Below are 19,746 nucleotides of genomic sequence, written 5' to 3' on the forward strand. Positions count from 1 at the left end.
GAAGTCACTTCAAAATTAAAATAGTGTAAAAAAACCAGTGAGAGAACACATAATATAATTAACATTAACGCTTAATAATAGGTCAATTCACTGTAATATCAAAATGATTATTATTATGTTATTAAAATGATCAGGGTTTGAAACCGAAAATAATTTCTGTGATTTCTATTTCAGATTCAGATAATAGTATTTATTTTAACCAATTTCCTATATTGGTATTTATTTTATATACAGCTTAGGATTCATATAGGAGAGAAACCTTCAAAATGTGATGTTTTCAAAGTTAATACTGAATATTGTAGTAGTAATCCTAAAGACCATAATCCATTAAATTAAAAACCTAAAGAAATTAAACGCTACTCAAATTAATCCACTTCAAGTCAACAAACAAAACAATTGTAAGTTGTTTATCTGGTATGAATCCTTGTATGAGTTGTGCTACGTTATCAAAACTTATACAAGGATTCATATCGAATAACAACTTTACTAATGCGATCTTAGTAATAAATATTTCTAGCAGGAGGAAATATAAGAAATACATTTTTCTTTTTTTTTAATTTGATATTATATTTTTTAAATTTGTATAATGAATAATTATATTTTAAAGTTATAAAATAAGCTTAGTTCATAAACCTAAAGATTAATTTTATAAATTAAATTCTATTTAAATATAAGTAATCAACTATCAATGTATTGTAACTATACCTTTATACCTTACCTGCTATAAAACAATTTTAGCTTAGTTTATAAACTTAAATATCTACTTGTTATGAATTATATCTCAATTGTGTATGAATTCATCGAATACCAATATAATATTGTAACTATAGTTCACTTACCATTAAACCATTTTAAATTATCTAAAGTATTTTTTTTTTTTGTTAAATATATTTTTTGTATTAAATAAACAGCTTGTTATTCGTTTAAGTCATCTTACTAAATACTTACCTTGTAAACGTGGTATAATTATAGAATATATTCATGAATAACTTAGATAAATATTGTTTTTAATGAATGTTAGTAGCAAGTGCTTCCTTATATTGTTGTGACATCAATGAGTATAGTACCTTGGTTAGGTTAGTACAATAATTGGCTTCAAAATTGGCTAAACGCAGTGTAAAACTTAACAAAACTACAGTGATTGAGGGGGAATGCCCCCACTGCCCCTCCCACTGGATCTGCCACTGCTTATAGGTATGTTATTTTAATTTTATTTTACTACGGAAAAGTACCTATATGGCTTGAGTTATAAAAATAAACAACATATAATATTATAACAGTCGCCAGTCATATCAAATAATAGCCAAATAGTAATTATACTTTTAAATATCTGGTAAATTACCGGTAATGTGTCTGTAATGAATTGTAGAAAAAAATGTAGCACACGTATTTCCACTGTTGAATGTGAATTATAAATTGTGTTACTAAAATAACAATTAATAAAATAAATATGCATGAGAAAAATAATTAAGTAATTTTTAATTTTCAATCTCAATTATATTTTATCAGCCAATCACTAACGTATTTCAATAAATAAATAGTTTTAAACTATAATTTTTTGTCTAGGTATCTTATAAAAATTAAAATGCATGATTTTGCATATTTTGGTAAATAATAAAATGCATATTTTAAAATTTTTTATTGCATACAAATCCTAGTCCTGCATTCATCAGCAATACATTAGGTACATTTTAGTTCGATAAATTGTTACCCATATTAATGAGTATGTAAAAATGGTAAACACCCGTATAGTTTTTTGGTAGGTAAGTAGGTTTTTACGGTAGGTAGCACTCGAGTACCTATTACCTACCATCAAATTTAATATTGTTTTGGTGTGATCGTTTATGTAGGGGGGTATGGGGGCAAAGCCCCCACTGTTACATGACAGTTCATTTTGTGCAATTAAGACTGCAATACGAGTCGGCATGACAAAATATTTTGGCATGCGAGTCGGTACGTAACTATTCCTATCGGATTTTCGATGTATTTTCGGATGTATTGATTTTACAATGATGTGGGTTTTTTTTTTTTTTTTTTTAAATTTTTTATTTTTGTGTCTGTCATCACCTTTTAGGACAGTAAAAGTGCTTGGATATTCTTCAAGAGTAACTTTTCTGATAGGAACGTGAATCTAGTTGGTACTTTGGGGGGTCAAAAGTAAAAATTTTTCAGTAGTTTTCAAAAGCGACGTGAAAAACAAAAGAAAAATCTGTTTTTGAGAAAATCGATTATGGTTTTTGGTGTAACTCTAAAACAAATGACCGTAGGTACATGAAATTTTGACTGAATGTTTATATTAGCATTTTCTATACACCATAAAATTTACAAAATATTTTGACTCTTTTTGAGCTGTTTACGGACATTGTCAGTTTTCAATTTTTTTAGTTTTTTTTTCTATTAATATCAATAAAATTTTATCTGTTGAGTAAAAAAGCTTGAAAATTTAATAGAAGCCTCATAGGTTATTGTTTCAAAGGCAAATTAAAAAAATTAAAAATCCTTAGTCACAGTTTTTATTTATAAGCATTTAAAGTTCAAATTTTGACAAAATACTGAAAAATCACGAAAATTAGCAAATTATTTTGTGTTGAGAATTCATAAGAATTTTTCTTTTTAAATCTAAGATTTGAAAATGTAATATAAGATTACTCATAAGTTTGTCTACCTTTATAAAAAAAAAATATCTATAAGAAACTTAAATTAAATTTTTATGAACGTCTGAAATTTATATTTTTACAACATTTTATATTCACTCGATTTCTCATGTAACAATTTTCTTATTTTATTGTAACTAAAAAACGAATGACTGTAGATACTTGAAAATTTCACTGAATGTTTATATATTAGCATTTTCTATACACCATAAAATTTTGAAAATATTTTGACTCTTTCTGAGCCTTTTACGGACATTGTCAGTTTTCAATTTTTTTAGTTTTATTTTCTATAAATATCAATAAAATTTTATTTGTTGGGTAAAAAAGCGTGAAAATTTAATATAAGGCTCCTGATATATCGTTCTAATAGCAGTTGAAAAATCTTAAAAATACATAGGCACAATTTTTTTTTATAAGCATTTAAAGTTCAAATTTTGACAACATTTATCAAATTTATAATTTATTAATTATTTTTTGTAGTTAAAAATGTGTAAAATGTTTAACTTTTATGGCTAAGGATTTAAAATTTAAAACAAGGTTCCACGTAAATAGGTTATATATAAATTACTTTATTCACAATAATATCATCAAATATACTTGGTAATATCATAGACTGACTGACCGTTTTCGCTCAGAATCGTTTTTTTTATACAATGATATTATATCATTTAATTCAAATTTAACACCATCCATTACAGTGACCCACTTGTAACCTACTACACAGCAGAGCGACATCCACTTATCCTCCTTTTTATTCTTGATAACTCAGATCATAATATAATATTATGGATGGAAACATGTCCCAATATTTAAAGCACATAATATTGAATCGCGGACATTTCCCCCGACTGTTTTTGGTGTAATAGGACATTCCCCCCCATTTTTTTTTTAAATTTTTATTTAATAATATTATTTTATTATTTAATATGAAATTAAAATAATATGTGTTTAAAAATAACAAATGAATCAGTATTTAAATATTTTTTTATAAAATTTATCATTTTTATGTCGGAATTTTTAGCCATTATTATTAATTATTAAATATATTTCATTTTATAATTATTTATTTTTTAATTTTTATTGTTTTAAGAACTTAGTTTAGTGGATCAATCATATACATTTATAATCTATTATATTTTTATGAACATTTTTATATATTTTATATTTTATTAAAAAAAAATAATATAATATTGTATTATTAAATTCAATAGTATTATTAGTCAATAATAAATTTTAAGAAAATGGTGGTGGGGGGGGGAAATGTCCACATCAAAAATGGTATACCTACTACTAAAAAGTAAACTAAAAAATCTGAGTAAAAAAGTCCGATACATATAATTAGGTAAAAGAAAAAAATACCATGTGATGCACAATCAAACTTCCAATTAGTACCTATTAATATAAATTTTATTCTAACTAAATTATTTGCCTATCCAACAAAATTAATTTTTTTTTAAATATTATTTTTTTGACGACGGTTAGTTAATTCAACTGATAAGTCATAATCTTAGATAAATATTATAATTATTGAATTTTTTTGTTAAATATGATATAATATTTTGTATGGTGATAGTTAATACTCAATTTAATAATATATTATTTCGATTTTTTTTTTTAAAAATATATTACATTTTATATGAAGATGGGTAATGCTCAATTTAATTAAGAAATCATTTTAATATACCTACCTATATGGCTATATATTATGTATATTTTAGTATAAACATGAAATTTTTACTAGTTTTTTATATTTGAATTTTCTATACACGATTAAATTTTAAAAATATTTGGACTGTTTTTATTTTGAATTGTTTAGGGACATTTTCAGTTTCCAATTTTATTAGTTTTTTTTCATTGATTGTCAATAAAAATTTATTTGTAGAGTAAAAATACTTGAAATTTTAATACAAGGCTCCTACTATATTTTTACATTGACATTTGAAAAATATTAAGTCCTTAATCACAGTTTTTTTTTATAAGCATTTAAATTTCAAATCTTGACAAAATACGGAAAAATCACGAAAATTAGTAAATTATTTTGGGTTTTTATAAAAAATTTTGTTTTTAAATCTAAGATTTGAAAATTTAATACAAAATTCTTCATAAGTTTGCCTATTTTTATCAAAAAAAATTAAATAATAATTATTATTGAGATTATACCTACTATAAAATATTAATTATATTAATACGACTATTAAAACAATAAGGATCTATTTTGCGATTTCAAAAATAGTTCTTACATTTAGAAAATATAATACAATGAAACACTTTAAAGTACCTACCTATTTTATTATTCTAAACTAGTATGACTATGGTACCATAAACAATGATTTTAATATAAATCCAAGTTTAAAAATATCACCAATTATACAGAATACCTACCTACGCAGACATGGTCGCATTTTTGTTATAGGTATACGTCATATTTTTGTTTTGGATTTTATCATACCTATCTAATTTTTTACAGTTTTGAATAATATAACAATTATAACTAAAGGCTGGATTCATTTTCTCTTAAACCACCGAATATATGATGCTATTATATTCTCTAAAAAACCTTCAAATATTCTCATTATATTATCTGAAAAATTTTAAAAATATGCAAAAATAATCAATAAACATCAATATTTATAATTTTTTTTTTGTCCACTGTTAAAACAATGTCTTTTTTTGTTTTTTTTCCTATCCGGAGTGTTAATATGTATTTAAAATTGAATGATTTATTTAATTTGCATGGCGACTTACTATACTATAACTACGTGTTTTCTTTTTATCAAAATTATGAAAAAAAAAATTTTTCTAGGTATCTACCATAATATTAAAATTATTATAATTTTTCTCACAATTTACAAAATATTCAAAAATATTCTAAATGGGTTAAATACTCCCTAATCTATAAAATATTCTCAAATATGCAAAAAAAAAACTTTTTTCTACAAACTCAGAATTGAATGAATCGTCCACATTTTTTGGTCTCATAAGACTGCATTGACCCAGTAAAAACATATGAATCCGGACTTTATTTTTTTTTATTTTAGATTCTGAGTGGAACGATGAATGTATTGATTTTACAATGATGTGTGTTTTTTTTTATTTTTGTGTTTGTAAAAGATAAGTAGTCGAAATAATGATTGGATTTTCAACTTCAGTATCTTGTTTGATGGGAAAGTGAATATTGTTTGTGCATTGGGGAATGTCAAAATTTAAAATTTCCAATAGTTTACAAAAACGCCGGCAAAAACAACATAAAAATTAAGGGAAAAACGGAAATTTTTACGCAAAATTGGGGTTTCACAAAATCGATTTTGGTTTTTGGTGCAACTCTAAAACAAATGAACGTATACACATGAAATTTTCACTGGTAATTTATATTAGCATTTTCTATACACGATAAGATTTTCAAAATATTTTGATTTGTTTTGAACTAATTAGGAACATTTTCAGTTTCCAATTTTATTATTTTTTTTTTTTTAAGGTTGGGTAAAAAAGTTTGAAAACTTAATACAAGGCTCTAGTAGGAGCCTATTGTTACAATGATATTTGAAAAATATTTAAAATTTTTAATCAGAGTTTTTTTTTATAAGCATTTAAAGTTCAAAAATTGACAAAATATGGAAAAATCACAAAAATTATCAAATTATTATAAGTTAAGAGTTCATAAACATTTTTTATTTTTAAATCTAAAATTTTAAAATGTAATACAAGATTATCCATAAGTTTATCTACCTTTATCAAAAAAAAAAAAAATGTCTACAAGCAAGTCAAATTATGTTTTTATGAGCGTTTGATTTCTCATGTAACGATTTTCTTATTTTGTTGTAATTAAAAACGAATGACTGTATATACTTAAAAATTACACCGAATGTTTATATTGGCATTTTCTATACACGATAAAATTTATAAAATAATTTGACTCTTTTTGAGCTGTTTACGTCCACTTACCCACCTTTTTAGCTTTAAATACCTATAAGTTTCTTAATTAAGACTAGAATCAATATTGAACGGCATCAAACTTAAAAGTAAGTATCTAGAGCATATCATAGGCTTTTATTGATATTTAAATTGTAAATAGATATGAGTAGGTAATTTGAAACTGTAAAACTTTACATAGTTTTAACCACTTAAAATTAAAATATCAATTAAATCCTAAATTCTTAACTTTAAGTTTGATAATGTGTCAATTAATTCTAATACTAAAACTAACAACACTTTATGCAGATATGATGTCCTCTTAACAACAATAGTATTTAGAATATTGTGGAAAGAAAAATGTATTTTTTAGAAAGTTAGCTCACTAATGCTTTTGAGTTTTAGTATAACTATTATAGCTTAAATACCTTTAAGACAAGTTTACACTATGTTAGTAGTTTAGTCAAGAAGCAAATAATTTAGCAACTAAAAGAGTGTGAAAAGACCAATTTAGTTGAGTAGTTTAGTAATGTAATTTAGTTATTTAGTAATTTAGTTAAAAATTGAATTTAATTTTCCATTTCTTCTATTTTTCTGGTTGAGTAGCAGTTCCCATTTTTCTGACCAATAACTAAATAGGCAGTCTGAAAGCTAATAAAGTTTAGTATATTAGTCGTCCATGTCAGTGTCAAGATGACGTTGCGTTGAAGTAGACACAATGTTTAAATTTGTATCTGAATACATACAACATGAGCCTTTATGGAATATAAAAATAACTGGAGTATAAAAATAAAAAGGCCAAGCAATCTGCTTATAACGAAATACAAAAAAGTATGAATATAACTAGATTCGGTTTACAAGAGTTGAAAAAAATTGCTGATACCAGCACCGATACTATTTACATTTCTTTTGTTAAATGGTTCAAAAAAATGTATGATTCTGTGTTGACGGAAAGTCAAAGTAATTCAAAGTAAACTTATGATAAACACTCTGCAGCACTATGCATTTTTAGTTCTCGACAAATAATAAAATATAATGATGTAACATTAGGGAATCAAATAAAAATTATCATTATTAATAACTGTTATGTATTGTAATAAAATAGATTTGTGTTAACACATTACATAACAGATAACTTATAAATATAAATGGAAAATTTTTATTCAGAATTTTAATACATGTTTAAATTGCATGGTGACGTTTTAAATTATTTTATTTTTAAAGTTAGTATAAAGTATAAAATATAACTAACATTGGTAGAAAAAATGATTATTGTTATTGTTACATGATTATTTTGTATCATGTATTATTCTAATATACCACTGTCGCCTGCCACGGAAATCCTTCTCCCACAAAGTAATCTGCATATCGTTCCCGAAGATCTTGAGATTAATTTTTTCTTTCAAAATGTTTTTATTTAATATAATTATATTATTTAACTTAACATTAATGTCACTTAAATGTATTATTTTTAATAGATTTATAGGTTAATGTGTATTTATTGAAATATGTTTGCTTTTTTCTAGAATACTTCTGGAAAACTTTTTATGAATAAGCAATTATTATTAGTCAATACACAGTTTATTAATTACACAGCAAATGTATAATCATTTAATATTACTATCAATTGCATTTAGTGCTGACAACATTACGGTTGTTTTTTGTTTTAAAAAAACTACAATAAATGCATTATTCTCCTTAATATTATTTATTTCTATTTAATTAATATTAAAATTTACCATGTAATTATTTTAATAAATATAAATCGATTAATTTCTTAAATTCTATATTACATAGGTACTTTTAATTTTATCCATACATGGAATTATTTTACAGACTGGTCTTTTGTTTGTACAAATTTATAAAAACAAATGTATACAATAATTATTGTATTTCATTTTTTCTTAAAATACAACTCAAGATTGAATGTATCAATCAATGACTATGTATTATTAATAATTATATGCCCTGTTTGTCAAGAGTGATGATTCTTTTACACTATCTTGTAATATTCCTCCACTCTTATAAAAATAAAGCGGTTATATAAAAAATAAAACACATTTTAGGTAAGATACTATAATGTATTATTTTCAAGCAACTACAGTAGAACAACTTAAATGAAAATAAATAAAATGTGTAATTGTTATAATTGAAATAAATGTCATAATCGTTCTTTTAACAAAACTGTACAACAGCACATTTGTAAATGTACCAACCACAATTCCGTTAATATAATTGTAGACTCACCCACAATGGGTTAGATCCGTACAACATGATTGCACAGTGTGCACTGATCCTTTTTTCCTGATAAAATCTCAACACGATTGCCCACCAAATGATACAAGTATCAATGTATCATGTAAATACAGATACAACATATTACACATTATAATGCATACATCATATTATTATGTAAAATATACAATAAAAATATTATTAACAATTTTCAAAATTATTTTCATTGTTGGTTTGTTTAAAAATTGTTAGTTTAAATTTTTCTATTTTATTTGAATTTAATAATATTGTTTTATACAAAAATATGTGGTGGATTACGCATTTAAAATATCATTATTATTCCCTAATAGTACTGTTCATTAAAATGTATAACATAGTATATAATTATGGTAGGTTTGTCAATCAGCAAGATTCTACTTATTTTCTACTGTATTTTCTTACAACCCACAATATTGACGTCTAGTCAAAAATGTACATCCAATTTTATGAAATATAAATTTCATGAATATTTTCTATATTTACATAGTTAAAATGCACATACCTTACTCACGTTAAAATGTATATATTGTAAAAAAAAAATAACGCACAAACACAGATATTCTTACCATTAATAAAATATTAACATTTGTCAAAAATGTTTAAGTAATACATGGTTATTCAGTTGACGGCCACCAAGGTTTTGTTGTAGTATAAGTATAAATTAATAAATAAAAACACAAGACAAAATTATTATGAACACAAAATTTGTTTAATTATGAACTTTGTTAAAATGTTACAAATATCTAAAAATATAACAGCAAGTTGTGTTTTACTTAAAAAAAAAATATTATCATATTTATATTATAAACTGTAATTATTGTATTATTTAAACTATGGCAATTTATTTTTATAAAGGTAGAGAATAGAACATTATTATTAATTGAATGATTAGGTCAGTATATAATCCTGTTTCCATGCACATATTTCAGATAATCTAATTGTTCCGAGTTAGTGGCCTTCTGATGTAATATAACGACAAGGTTAGACGTTTTTATATACATATGCCAAGCAATCTAAATGCCACAGCCTTGGCACACATACTTCTACCCCATAGCCAGTATGTCCATCGGGTAAAAACACACGTGCCAAGGCTGAAGCAATAGACATCTAGACTGCATGGAATACGTATATAAAAACGGTTAGTCTTGGAGTAGGGTTGCTACAGAATCGGGGTAATTATATTTCTGAAGTAGGTACGCATACGAAAATGGATTTGTTTTGGATTAAATTACCATAACCACAGCAGAATGTGAAAACAATGGATCAGGTTTGAGATTGAGTGAGTCATCTTGGCTGCCATCTTGAATGCTCTTACGCCCATATCAATTGACGTATGAAAGAACTGTAAACAAAATAATAAAATAAATACATTTTTAGTGACACAATCGTCGAATAGTTTTGGTGAGCACCAGTGTTGGGAATAGACAACTAAAAAATTATCTAGATAAAAATAAAGATAACATAAATGTAATTTATCTAGATAAAGGTAAATACAACAATACATTTATCTATATAAATATCTAGATAAATATCATTTTTTTACACTTATTTTTATTGTTTTTAAGTATTTTTGTAATATTAGATGTGACATAATATTTATAACTAGCTGATCCCGTGCACTTCGTTGCCCGTTAAATGTACCAGCTCTATATGACTCAAACTTTGTTCAATTCGTTATTTAATATTCAGGGTATGGTGTTCAAAATTTATCTTAACTTCTCCGTTACCCGGAATAAAAATTCTGATTCGCAGCAGTATATTATCAGGTAGGCAATCTATCTGCGGTAGATCGTGGACCCCGTGCTGTTTGTACGTAAGTGTATGATTCAACTCTAAAGTATCAAAGTTATACCAAGTTTGTCGTATTCCACCTATGGTGGATTAATATAATCAATTAATACAAAATCCTAACCTAACCTAACTGTACTAATATCAGATGAATAAAAGAAAACCAAATTTAACCATTTTTAAATTAGCCTGTCTTCTTCCCAGAGGTCTAATCTACACAAAAACATTAATTTATATATCTATACTTTAATATATAAAGCTGTAGAGTTTGTTTGAACGTGCTAATCTCAGGAACTACTGGTTTGAAATGAAAAATTATTTTCTTGTTGTCCATTCATCGAGGAAGGCTATAGGCTATATCATAACACCACGCTACTACAAATTTATAGAAGCCTGGGGAAGTGCTCAAACAGGAATTTTGAGATTTACGATGGAAGTGTTTGTTTATATAAAGGTCGCTATTGGTTTATAGAAGAATAATTTTTAAAAAAATTTGAGCCAAATCGGACCAGCCGTTCTCGATTGATGAGGTAACGTACATTTTTCACGCTCTATTTTTGTATAAATAGATTATCATTGAATATATTTATTTATTAATTAATTAATAGTAATAATTATACTAAATAATAGTATAATACTATTGATATTATAATCTATATATATAAAAATAAATGTACATTTTGAATAAATTTTATAACTCAAGATGGACCAAACCGATTTCGATAAAAATTTCAGTGCATATTAAGATTGATATGTAGATGGTTTCTGTGAAGTTTGTACGCTGTGGGATAAGGAGTTATGGCCTCTTAAGTGCACACCTGGTGACATGGCCAAAAACAACAATAACGTCTATACAATTATTTTTATCTAAATATATAACCCATAGCAACCGTTAAAAATCAAAAATGTCTATCGTAAATCTCAAAATTCCTGTTTGAGCACCTACCGGGGGTGATCACTTCCCTTTTTAAATTAGCCTATGACACTCACAAAGAATGTGGCTTTGTATTGGTGAAAGAATTTTCGAAATCGGTTCATTTTAATTTATTTTTTAAAATGGATGGGGAAATAAACCTATACCTAATTAATTTTAATATGCTTATTACCTATGGCTAGTAGAGAACAATGTATAGTGCAAGCCCGCATGCAGGTTCTCGTATTATCGTAATATTGTCGTTGGCAATAATAACAAGAAATATATTCTTCTAATTTTATAAATAATTTATACCTATTATATTAGAATTTTAGTAACATTGGTTTTATAATTTTGTAGGGGCACTATAATATTTATCTAGATAAGCCTATTTTTTATCTAAGCTAAACATTAGATAAATCGTAACATAATTATCTAGATACTTTATAAGATAATTTATTTCAAAAAATCTTATCTAGATAATTCCCAACACTGGTGAGCACCAATAAGTCATAATTACAAGTAGGTAGGTAACGTTAAAGGCTCAGCCAAACAGAGAGCGGGCTGCCATGGTGTACGGCGTACCAGACTTCTCTCTGTTTGACTGAGCCTTAACAAAACATAACATCGAAATACTAAATTCTAACAGTAATATCGAGAGCGTTACGGATTTACAAGAGAACAAGACAGGACTTACTTGATGTTGACTTTCACCAGACATTCGATTCCGCACGCGAACAAAAATGTTTGGCAGTCCTAAGTCCAGACCAAGGTTGACTGCCTTCTTGAATGCTCTTCCGCCCGTATCGATTGACGTAAGGAAACACTGTAAACAAAAAAATATAATAAATACATTTTTAGTGACACAATCGTCGAATAGTTTTGGCGAGCACCAAAAAGTCGTAATTACAAGTAAGTAGGTAACGTTAACAAGAAAAAACGCCGAAATACTAAAATCTAACCGTATCGTCAGGAGCGTTACGGATGTACGAGAGAACAAGACGGAACTTACTTGATGTTGACTATGAACGGCGTTCGATTCCGCACGCGAACAAACATGTTCGGCAGTCCAAAATCCAGACCAAGGTGGTCGCAGTACAATCATATTAGTTGCACGACAACCACCCTGGTCCGAGCCGAACGACAAAATGTTTAATGTAAACGACAACAAACAAGAGGACGGCTGGCTGGGAGCAGACTGCACAGAGAAAATAATATTATTGCAAGAGCCAATCGCGCATCTGCTCGAGGGGTGCCTGCGATGTGAATAATGAGTTTTCTACGCAGCAGCTGCCAGACACCGTCTAGCCGGCTGCCGGCGGGCAGCTGCCGCTGCTTGATAATGTGCCATGGATGAATGCACGATATAACTTGTCATGATGCTTATGTAGACAGCTGCAAACTACAGCTGCAAGGTACAGCTGCTGCAGCCGGACGCCGATCGATGTAGACGCTGTGTGAAACGACGACGGACGCGGTCGGCAATGCCAACCGTCGCAGCATTGAACGACGAGAAGCGAATCCGTTGATGACGGAGTCGCGGAAAACGGATAAAAAGTCGTAAAGGGGCAAAACAAAATATTATTCACTACGATTCAATGACATTTTTTTTTTTTATAATTCTATAATTATTAGCTATTATCATAGTTTTGTATTTGTTAAGAACGCCGACCATTATAGAGTAATTATAGGCGAATTAATGAGTGATAACCACGGTCTTAAATTATTAATCTTAGTCCTTAGATCATAATATTAAACAATGGATGGAGCCTATCTCACCAATCACAGGCGGCCCGTGTGAACAATATTATTTGAAGAACATAATATTAGCGACGAGTCACTGGTTGAGATGCGTTATCTGCGGATGCACATGTATACTCGTTACATATTTATCATGCGTTATCACTTGTATCATTAGTTGTCGCCATCGAGATAGATAAACGATACTGTTTATCTATCTCGATGGTTGTCGCTCATGAATTCCCAGGGTTGATGATGCAGTCATTACTTACTACTTATTAACATAAAATATGCGTCGGCTGTCAAATATAAACACATAGAAAGCACATCTCAACCAGCGACTCGTTGCTTGTATAATATTATGATTTATGGGTAAATGGACATTTCCCCCCGACTGTTTTCGGTATAGTAGGACATTTCCCCTCCACACCAGATATATTTTTGATGAATAGCGGTAAAAAAATCGGGTATATTATATACAGAACAATATTTAAAATAATTAACTAAAAAAAAATTTCAATATTATAATTATGTACTTATAGTATCATAACCTATATAAAAAAATCGAAATAATTATTACATACAAATAAAATAAACATAATATATAGCCATATAGGTATATTATAATGATTTCTTAATTAAATTGAGCATTACCTATCTTCATATAAAATGTAATATATTTAAAAAAAAAAATCAAATAATATATTATTAAATTGAGTATTAACTATCACCATACAAAATATTATATTATATTTATCAAAAAAATTCAATAATTAAAATATTTATCTAGGATTATGACTTATCAGTTGAATTAACTAACCGCCGTCAAAAAAATAATATTTAAAAAAAAAATTAATTTTGTTGGATAGGTAAATAATTTAGTTAGGATAAAATTTATATTAATAGGTACTAATTGGAAGTTTGATTGTGCATCACATGGTATTTTTTTCTTTTACCTAATTATATGTATCGGACTTTTTTACTCAGATTTTTTAGTTTACTTTTCAGTAGTAGGTATACCATTTTTGATGTGGACATTTCCCTCCCCCCCACCATTTTCTTAAAATTTATTATTGACTAATAATAATATTGAATTTAATAATACAATATTATTTTATTTTTTTTTTAATATAACCTAACCTAACCTACTCATATCTATTTACAATTTAAATATCAATAGAAGCCTATGATATGTTCTAGATACTTACTTTTAAGTTTGATGCAGTTCAATATTGATTCTAGTCTTAATTAAGAAACTTATAGGTATTTAAAGCTAAAAAGGTGGGTAAGTGGATGTAAACAGCTCAAAAAGAGTCAAATTATTTTATAAATTTTATCGTGTATAGAAAATGCTAATATAAACATTCGGTGTAATTTTTAAGTATCTACAGTCATTCGTTTTTAATTACAACAAAATAAGAAAATCGTTACATGAGAAATCAAACGCTCATAAAAATTTAATTTGACTTTCTTGTAGACATTATTTTTTTGATAAAAATAGGCAAACTTATGAAGAATCTTGTATTAAATTTTCAAATCTTAGATTTAAAAACAAAATTTTTTATAAAAACCCAAAATAATTTGCTAATTTTCGTGATTTTTCAGTATTTTGTCAAAATTTGAACTTTAAATGCTTATAAATAAAAACTGTGACTAAGGATTTTTAATATTTTTTTCAAATGTCAATGTAACAATATAGTAGGAGCCTTGTATTAAATTTTCAAGTATTTTTAATCTACAAATAAAGTTTTATTGACATTCATTGAAAAAAAACTAATAAAATTGGAAACTGAAAATGTCCCTAAACAATTCAAAATAAATACAGTCCAAATATTTTTAAAATTTAATCGTGTATAGAAAATGCAAATATAATTCAATAATTATAATATTTATCTAGGATTATGACTTAATAATAAAATATAAAATATAAAATATATAAAAATGTTCATAAAAATATAATAGATTATAAATGGATATGATTGATCCACTAAACTAAGTTCTTAAAATAATAAAAATTAAAAAATAAATAATTATAAAATAAAATATATTTAATAATTAATAATAATGGCTAAAAATTCCGACATAAAAATGATAAATTTTATAAAAAAATATTTAAATACTGATTCATTTGTTATTTTTAAACACATATTATTTTAATTTCATATTAAATAATTAAATAATATTATTAAATAAAAATTTAAAAAAAAAATGGGGGGGAAATGTCCGCATCAAAAATATATCCGGGGGGGAATGTCCTATTACACCAAAAACAGTCGGGGGAAATGTCCGCGATTCAATATTATGTGCTTCAAATATTGGGACATGTTTCCATCCATAATATTATATTATGATCTGAGTTATCAAGAATAAAAAGGCGGATAAGTGGATGTCGCTCTGCTGTACAGTAGGTTACAAGTGGGTCACTGTAATGGATGGTGTTAAATTTGAATTAAATGATATAATATCATTGTATAAAAAAAACGATTCTGAGCGAAAACGATCAGTCAGCCTATATTACCTAGTATATTTGATGATATTATTGTGACTAAAGTAATTTATATATAACCTATTTACGTGGAACCTTGTTTTAAATTTTAAATCCTTAGCCATAAAAGTTAAACATTTTACACATTTTTAACTACAAAAAATAATTAATAAATTATAAATTTGATAAATGTTGTCAAAATTTGAACTTTAAATGCTTATAAAAAAAAATTGTGCCTATGTATTTTTAAGATTTTTCAACTGCTATTAGAACGATATATCAGGAGCCTTATATTAAATTTTCACGCTTTTGTACCGAACAAATAAAATTTTATTGATATTTATAGAAAATAAAACTAAAAAAATTGAAAACTGACAATGTCCGTAAAAGGCTCAGAAAGAGTCAAAATATTTTGTAAATTCTATGGTGTATAGAAAATGCTAATATAAACATTCAGTCAAAATTTCATGTACCTGCGGTCATTTGTTTTAGAGTTACACCAAAAACCAAAATCGATTTTCTCAAAAACAGATTTTTCTTTTGTTTTACACGTCGCTTTTGAAAACTACTGAAAAATTTTTACTTTTGACCCCCCAAAGTACCAACTAGATTCACGTTCCTATCAGAAAAGTTACTCTTGAAGAATATCCAAGCACTTTTACTGTCCTAAAAGGTAATGACAGACACAAAAATAAAAAATTTAAAAAAAAAAAAAAAACCCACATCATTGTAAAATCAATACATCCGAAAATACATCGAAAATCCGATAGGAATAGTCACGTACCGACTCGCATGCCAAAATATTTTGTCATGCCGACTCGGATTGCAGTCTTAATTGCACAAAATTAACTGTCATGTAACAGTGGGGGCTTTGCCCCCATACCCCCCTACATAAACGATCACACCAAAACAATATTAAATTTGATGGTAGGTAATAGGTACTCGAGTGCTACCTACCGTAAAAACCTACTTACCTACCAAAAAACTATACGGGTGTTTACCATTTTTACATACTCATTAATATGGGTAACAATTTATCGAACTAAAATGTACCTAATGTATTGCTGATGAATGCAGGACTAGGATTTGTATGCAATAAAAATTTTAAAATATGCATTTTATTATTTACCAAAATATGCAAAATCATGCATTTTAATTTTTATAAGATACCTAGACAAAAAATTATAGTTTAAAACTATTTATTTATTGAAATACGTTAGTGATTGGCTGATAAAATATAATTGAGATTGAAAATTAAAAATTACTTAATTATTTTTCTCATGCATATTTATTTTATTAATTGTTATTTTAGTAACACAATTTATAATTCACATTCAACAGTGGAAATACGTGTGCTACATTTTTTTCTACAATTCATTACAGACACATTACCGGTAATTTACCAGATATTTAAAAGTATAATTACTATTTGGCTATTATTTGATATGACTGGCGACTGTTATAATATTATATGTTGTTTATTTTTATAACTCAAGCCATATAGGTACTTTTCCGTAGTAAAATAAAATTAAAATAACATACCTATAAGCAGTGGCAGATCCAGTGGGAGGGGCAGTGGGGGCATTCCCCCTCAATCACTGTAGTTTTGTTAAGTTTTACACTGCGTTTAGCCAATTTTGAAGCCAATTATTGTACTAACCTAACCAAGGTACTATACTCATTGATGTCACAACAATATAAGGAAGCACTTGCTACTAACATTCATTAAAAACAATATTTATCTAAGTTATTCATGAATATATTCTATAATTATACCACGTTTACAAGGTAAGTATTTAGTAAGATGACTTAAACGAATAACAAGCTGTTTATTTAATACAAAAAATATATTTAACAAAAAAAAAAAATACTTTAGATAATTTAAAATGGTTTAATGGTAAGTGAACTATAGTTACAATATTATATTGGTATTCGATGAATTCATACACAATTGAGATATAATTCATAACAAGTAGATATTTAAGTTTATAAACTAAGCTAAAATTGTTTTATAGCAGGTAAGGTATAAAGGTATAGTTACAATACATTGATAGTTGATTACTTATATTTAAATAGAATTTAATTTATAAAATTAATCTTTAGGTTTATGAACTAAGCTTATTTTATAACTTTAAAATATAATTATTCATTATACAAATTTAAAAAATATAATATCAAATTAAAAAAAAAGAAAAATGTATTTCTTATATTTCCTCCTGCTAGAAATATTTATTACTAAGATCGCATTAGTAAAGTTGTTATTCGATATGAATCCTTGTATAAGTTTTGATAACGTAGCACAACTCATACAAGGATTCATACCAGATAAACAACTTACAATTGTTTTGTTTGTTGACTTGAAGTGGATTAATTTGAGTAGCGTTTAATTTCTTTAGGTTTTTAATTTAATGGATTATGGTCTTTAGGATTACTACTACAATATTCAGTATTAACTTTGAAAACATCACATTTTGAAGGTTTCTCTCCTATATGAATCCTAAGCTGTATATAAAATAAATACCAATATAGGAAATTGGTTAAAATAAATACTATTATCTGAATCTGAAATAGAAATCACAGAAATTATTTTCGGTTTCAAACCCTGATCATTTTAATAACATAATAATAATCATTTTGATATTACAGTGAATTGACCTATTATTAAGCGTTAATGTTAATTATATTATGTGTTCTCTCACTGGTTTTTTTACACTATTTTAATTTTGAAGTGACTTCTGAGTAGAGCGTGGATTTCTATGTAAAAATATGTTTCCAATGGATGCATAACTACGAGAGTAAGATATGTCAACGATTCAAAGAATAAAGAATCTGAATACAACATTTTTGCATATAAGTGCATATTTTGATGTTAAGGGAATATATTCATATAAAATCATATTTTTGCATATTTCACTAATTTAAATTATATGTATCTAAATATTTTCAGGAATTAAAAAAATATGTACATATTTTCAATTATAGAAGATAGACCTGATAATAGATAATCTACCTATCTATGACTTCAACTGCTGCGATAAGATGCAACCTAAATAATTGGTAATATTTTGTTACTGTTGTGTTTTTATTCACAAGTTTAATTCATTAAAATGCCGAAACAATGATCTAAAATCAGTTTGTTTAAACAGTGGAGATTGAACTTTTTAATACAGATGGAGTAGTTTTTACGAGCGATGCAGAAGTGTGATATATTGCCATATTTGTAACGGTTGAATTCTGTCAAATTCCAATTTTGATTATTATTTATTAAATTTGTTTTGCATAGGTATATGGCATTAATAAATAATTCGATGTCAAAAAAAAATTAATTGATAAAAAAGCAGATATTTGCATATTTTACTAATATTTTTAAAGAATATTACAAGCCTAATATATTCAATTTTTAAGAGAATATAAACATCATATTTTGGATATTTTAAGAGAATATAAATTCGTGCTCTACTTATGAGTATGTAAAATATTAATATTTCGAAATGATTATAATTCACTTAAAAATTAAAATATCGTAAAAAACCAATGCGATAACACAGATAATGTTGTTACTTTAAAGTTTGATAGTACACTCTAATATCAAAACTAAGAGCATACTATTGAAGCCGATGAATGGAAATTTGCAATGTTGTACGTGTTTAAGACGGTGACGGCATATGTGGGAGTGATGTCCTCTTAAGATCTTATTTCTACCATTGAGGACGGATGCACTGCTGGTATGGTGAATTCCAGTCCATTTAGAGCACTGATTCTGCCTTTAGCACCAGTTTCCTATAGATAAAAAGATTCATTCATCTGATGCAGATTTCTGTTTTGATATTTTTACAGCATCTGTAAAAAGATGCAAACAATTTCTTAATGATGTTGCCTGTATTTAATTATAAATAATAAAAGAAATATAATTATATGATGGATATAAATCCATTCTAAATAATAAACAAACAAGTAATTAACAAGTTATGAATGACATTTTC

The 19,746-nt window shown here is 26.4% G+C and overlaps 1 protein-coding gene across 1 annotated transcript; it reads right to left on the reverse strand.

Annotated features, from left to right (window-relative positions):
* Window positions 1-9,975: 9,975 nt before the first annotated feature.
* Window positions 9,976-13,314, reverse strand: LOC132935160 (uncharacterized). The gene is made up of 3 exons (XM_061001628.1): window positions 12,551-13,314; window positions 12,236-12,364; window positions 9,976-10,179 (listed from the first exon to the last, which is right to left on the reverse strand). Exons 1-3 carry the CDS (start codon window positions 12,641-12,643, stop codon window positions 10,066-10,068), a joined length of 336 nt encoding a protein of 111 aa, XP_060857611.1. The 5' UTR covers window positions 12,644-13,314; the 3' UTR covers window positions 9,976-10,065.
* Window positions 13,315-19,746: the final 6,432 nt, after the last annotated feature.

This window comes from Metopolophium dirhodum, chromosome 1 (genome assembly GCF_019925205.1).
Source record: "Metopolophium dirhodum isolate CAU chromosome 1, ASM1992520v1, whole genome shotgun sequence".
NCBI lineage: Eukaryota > Metazoa > Arthropoda > Insecta > Hemiptera > Aphididae > Metopolophium > Metopolophium dirhodum.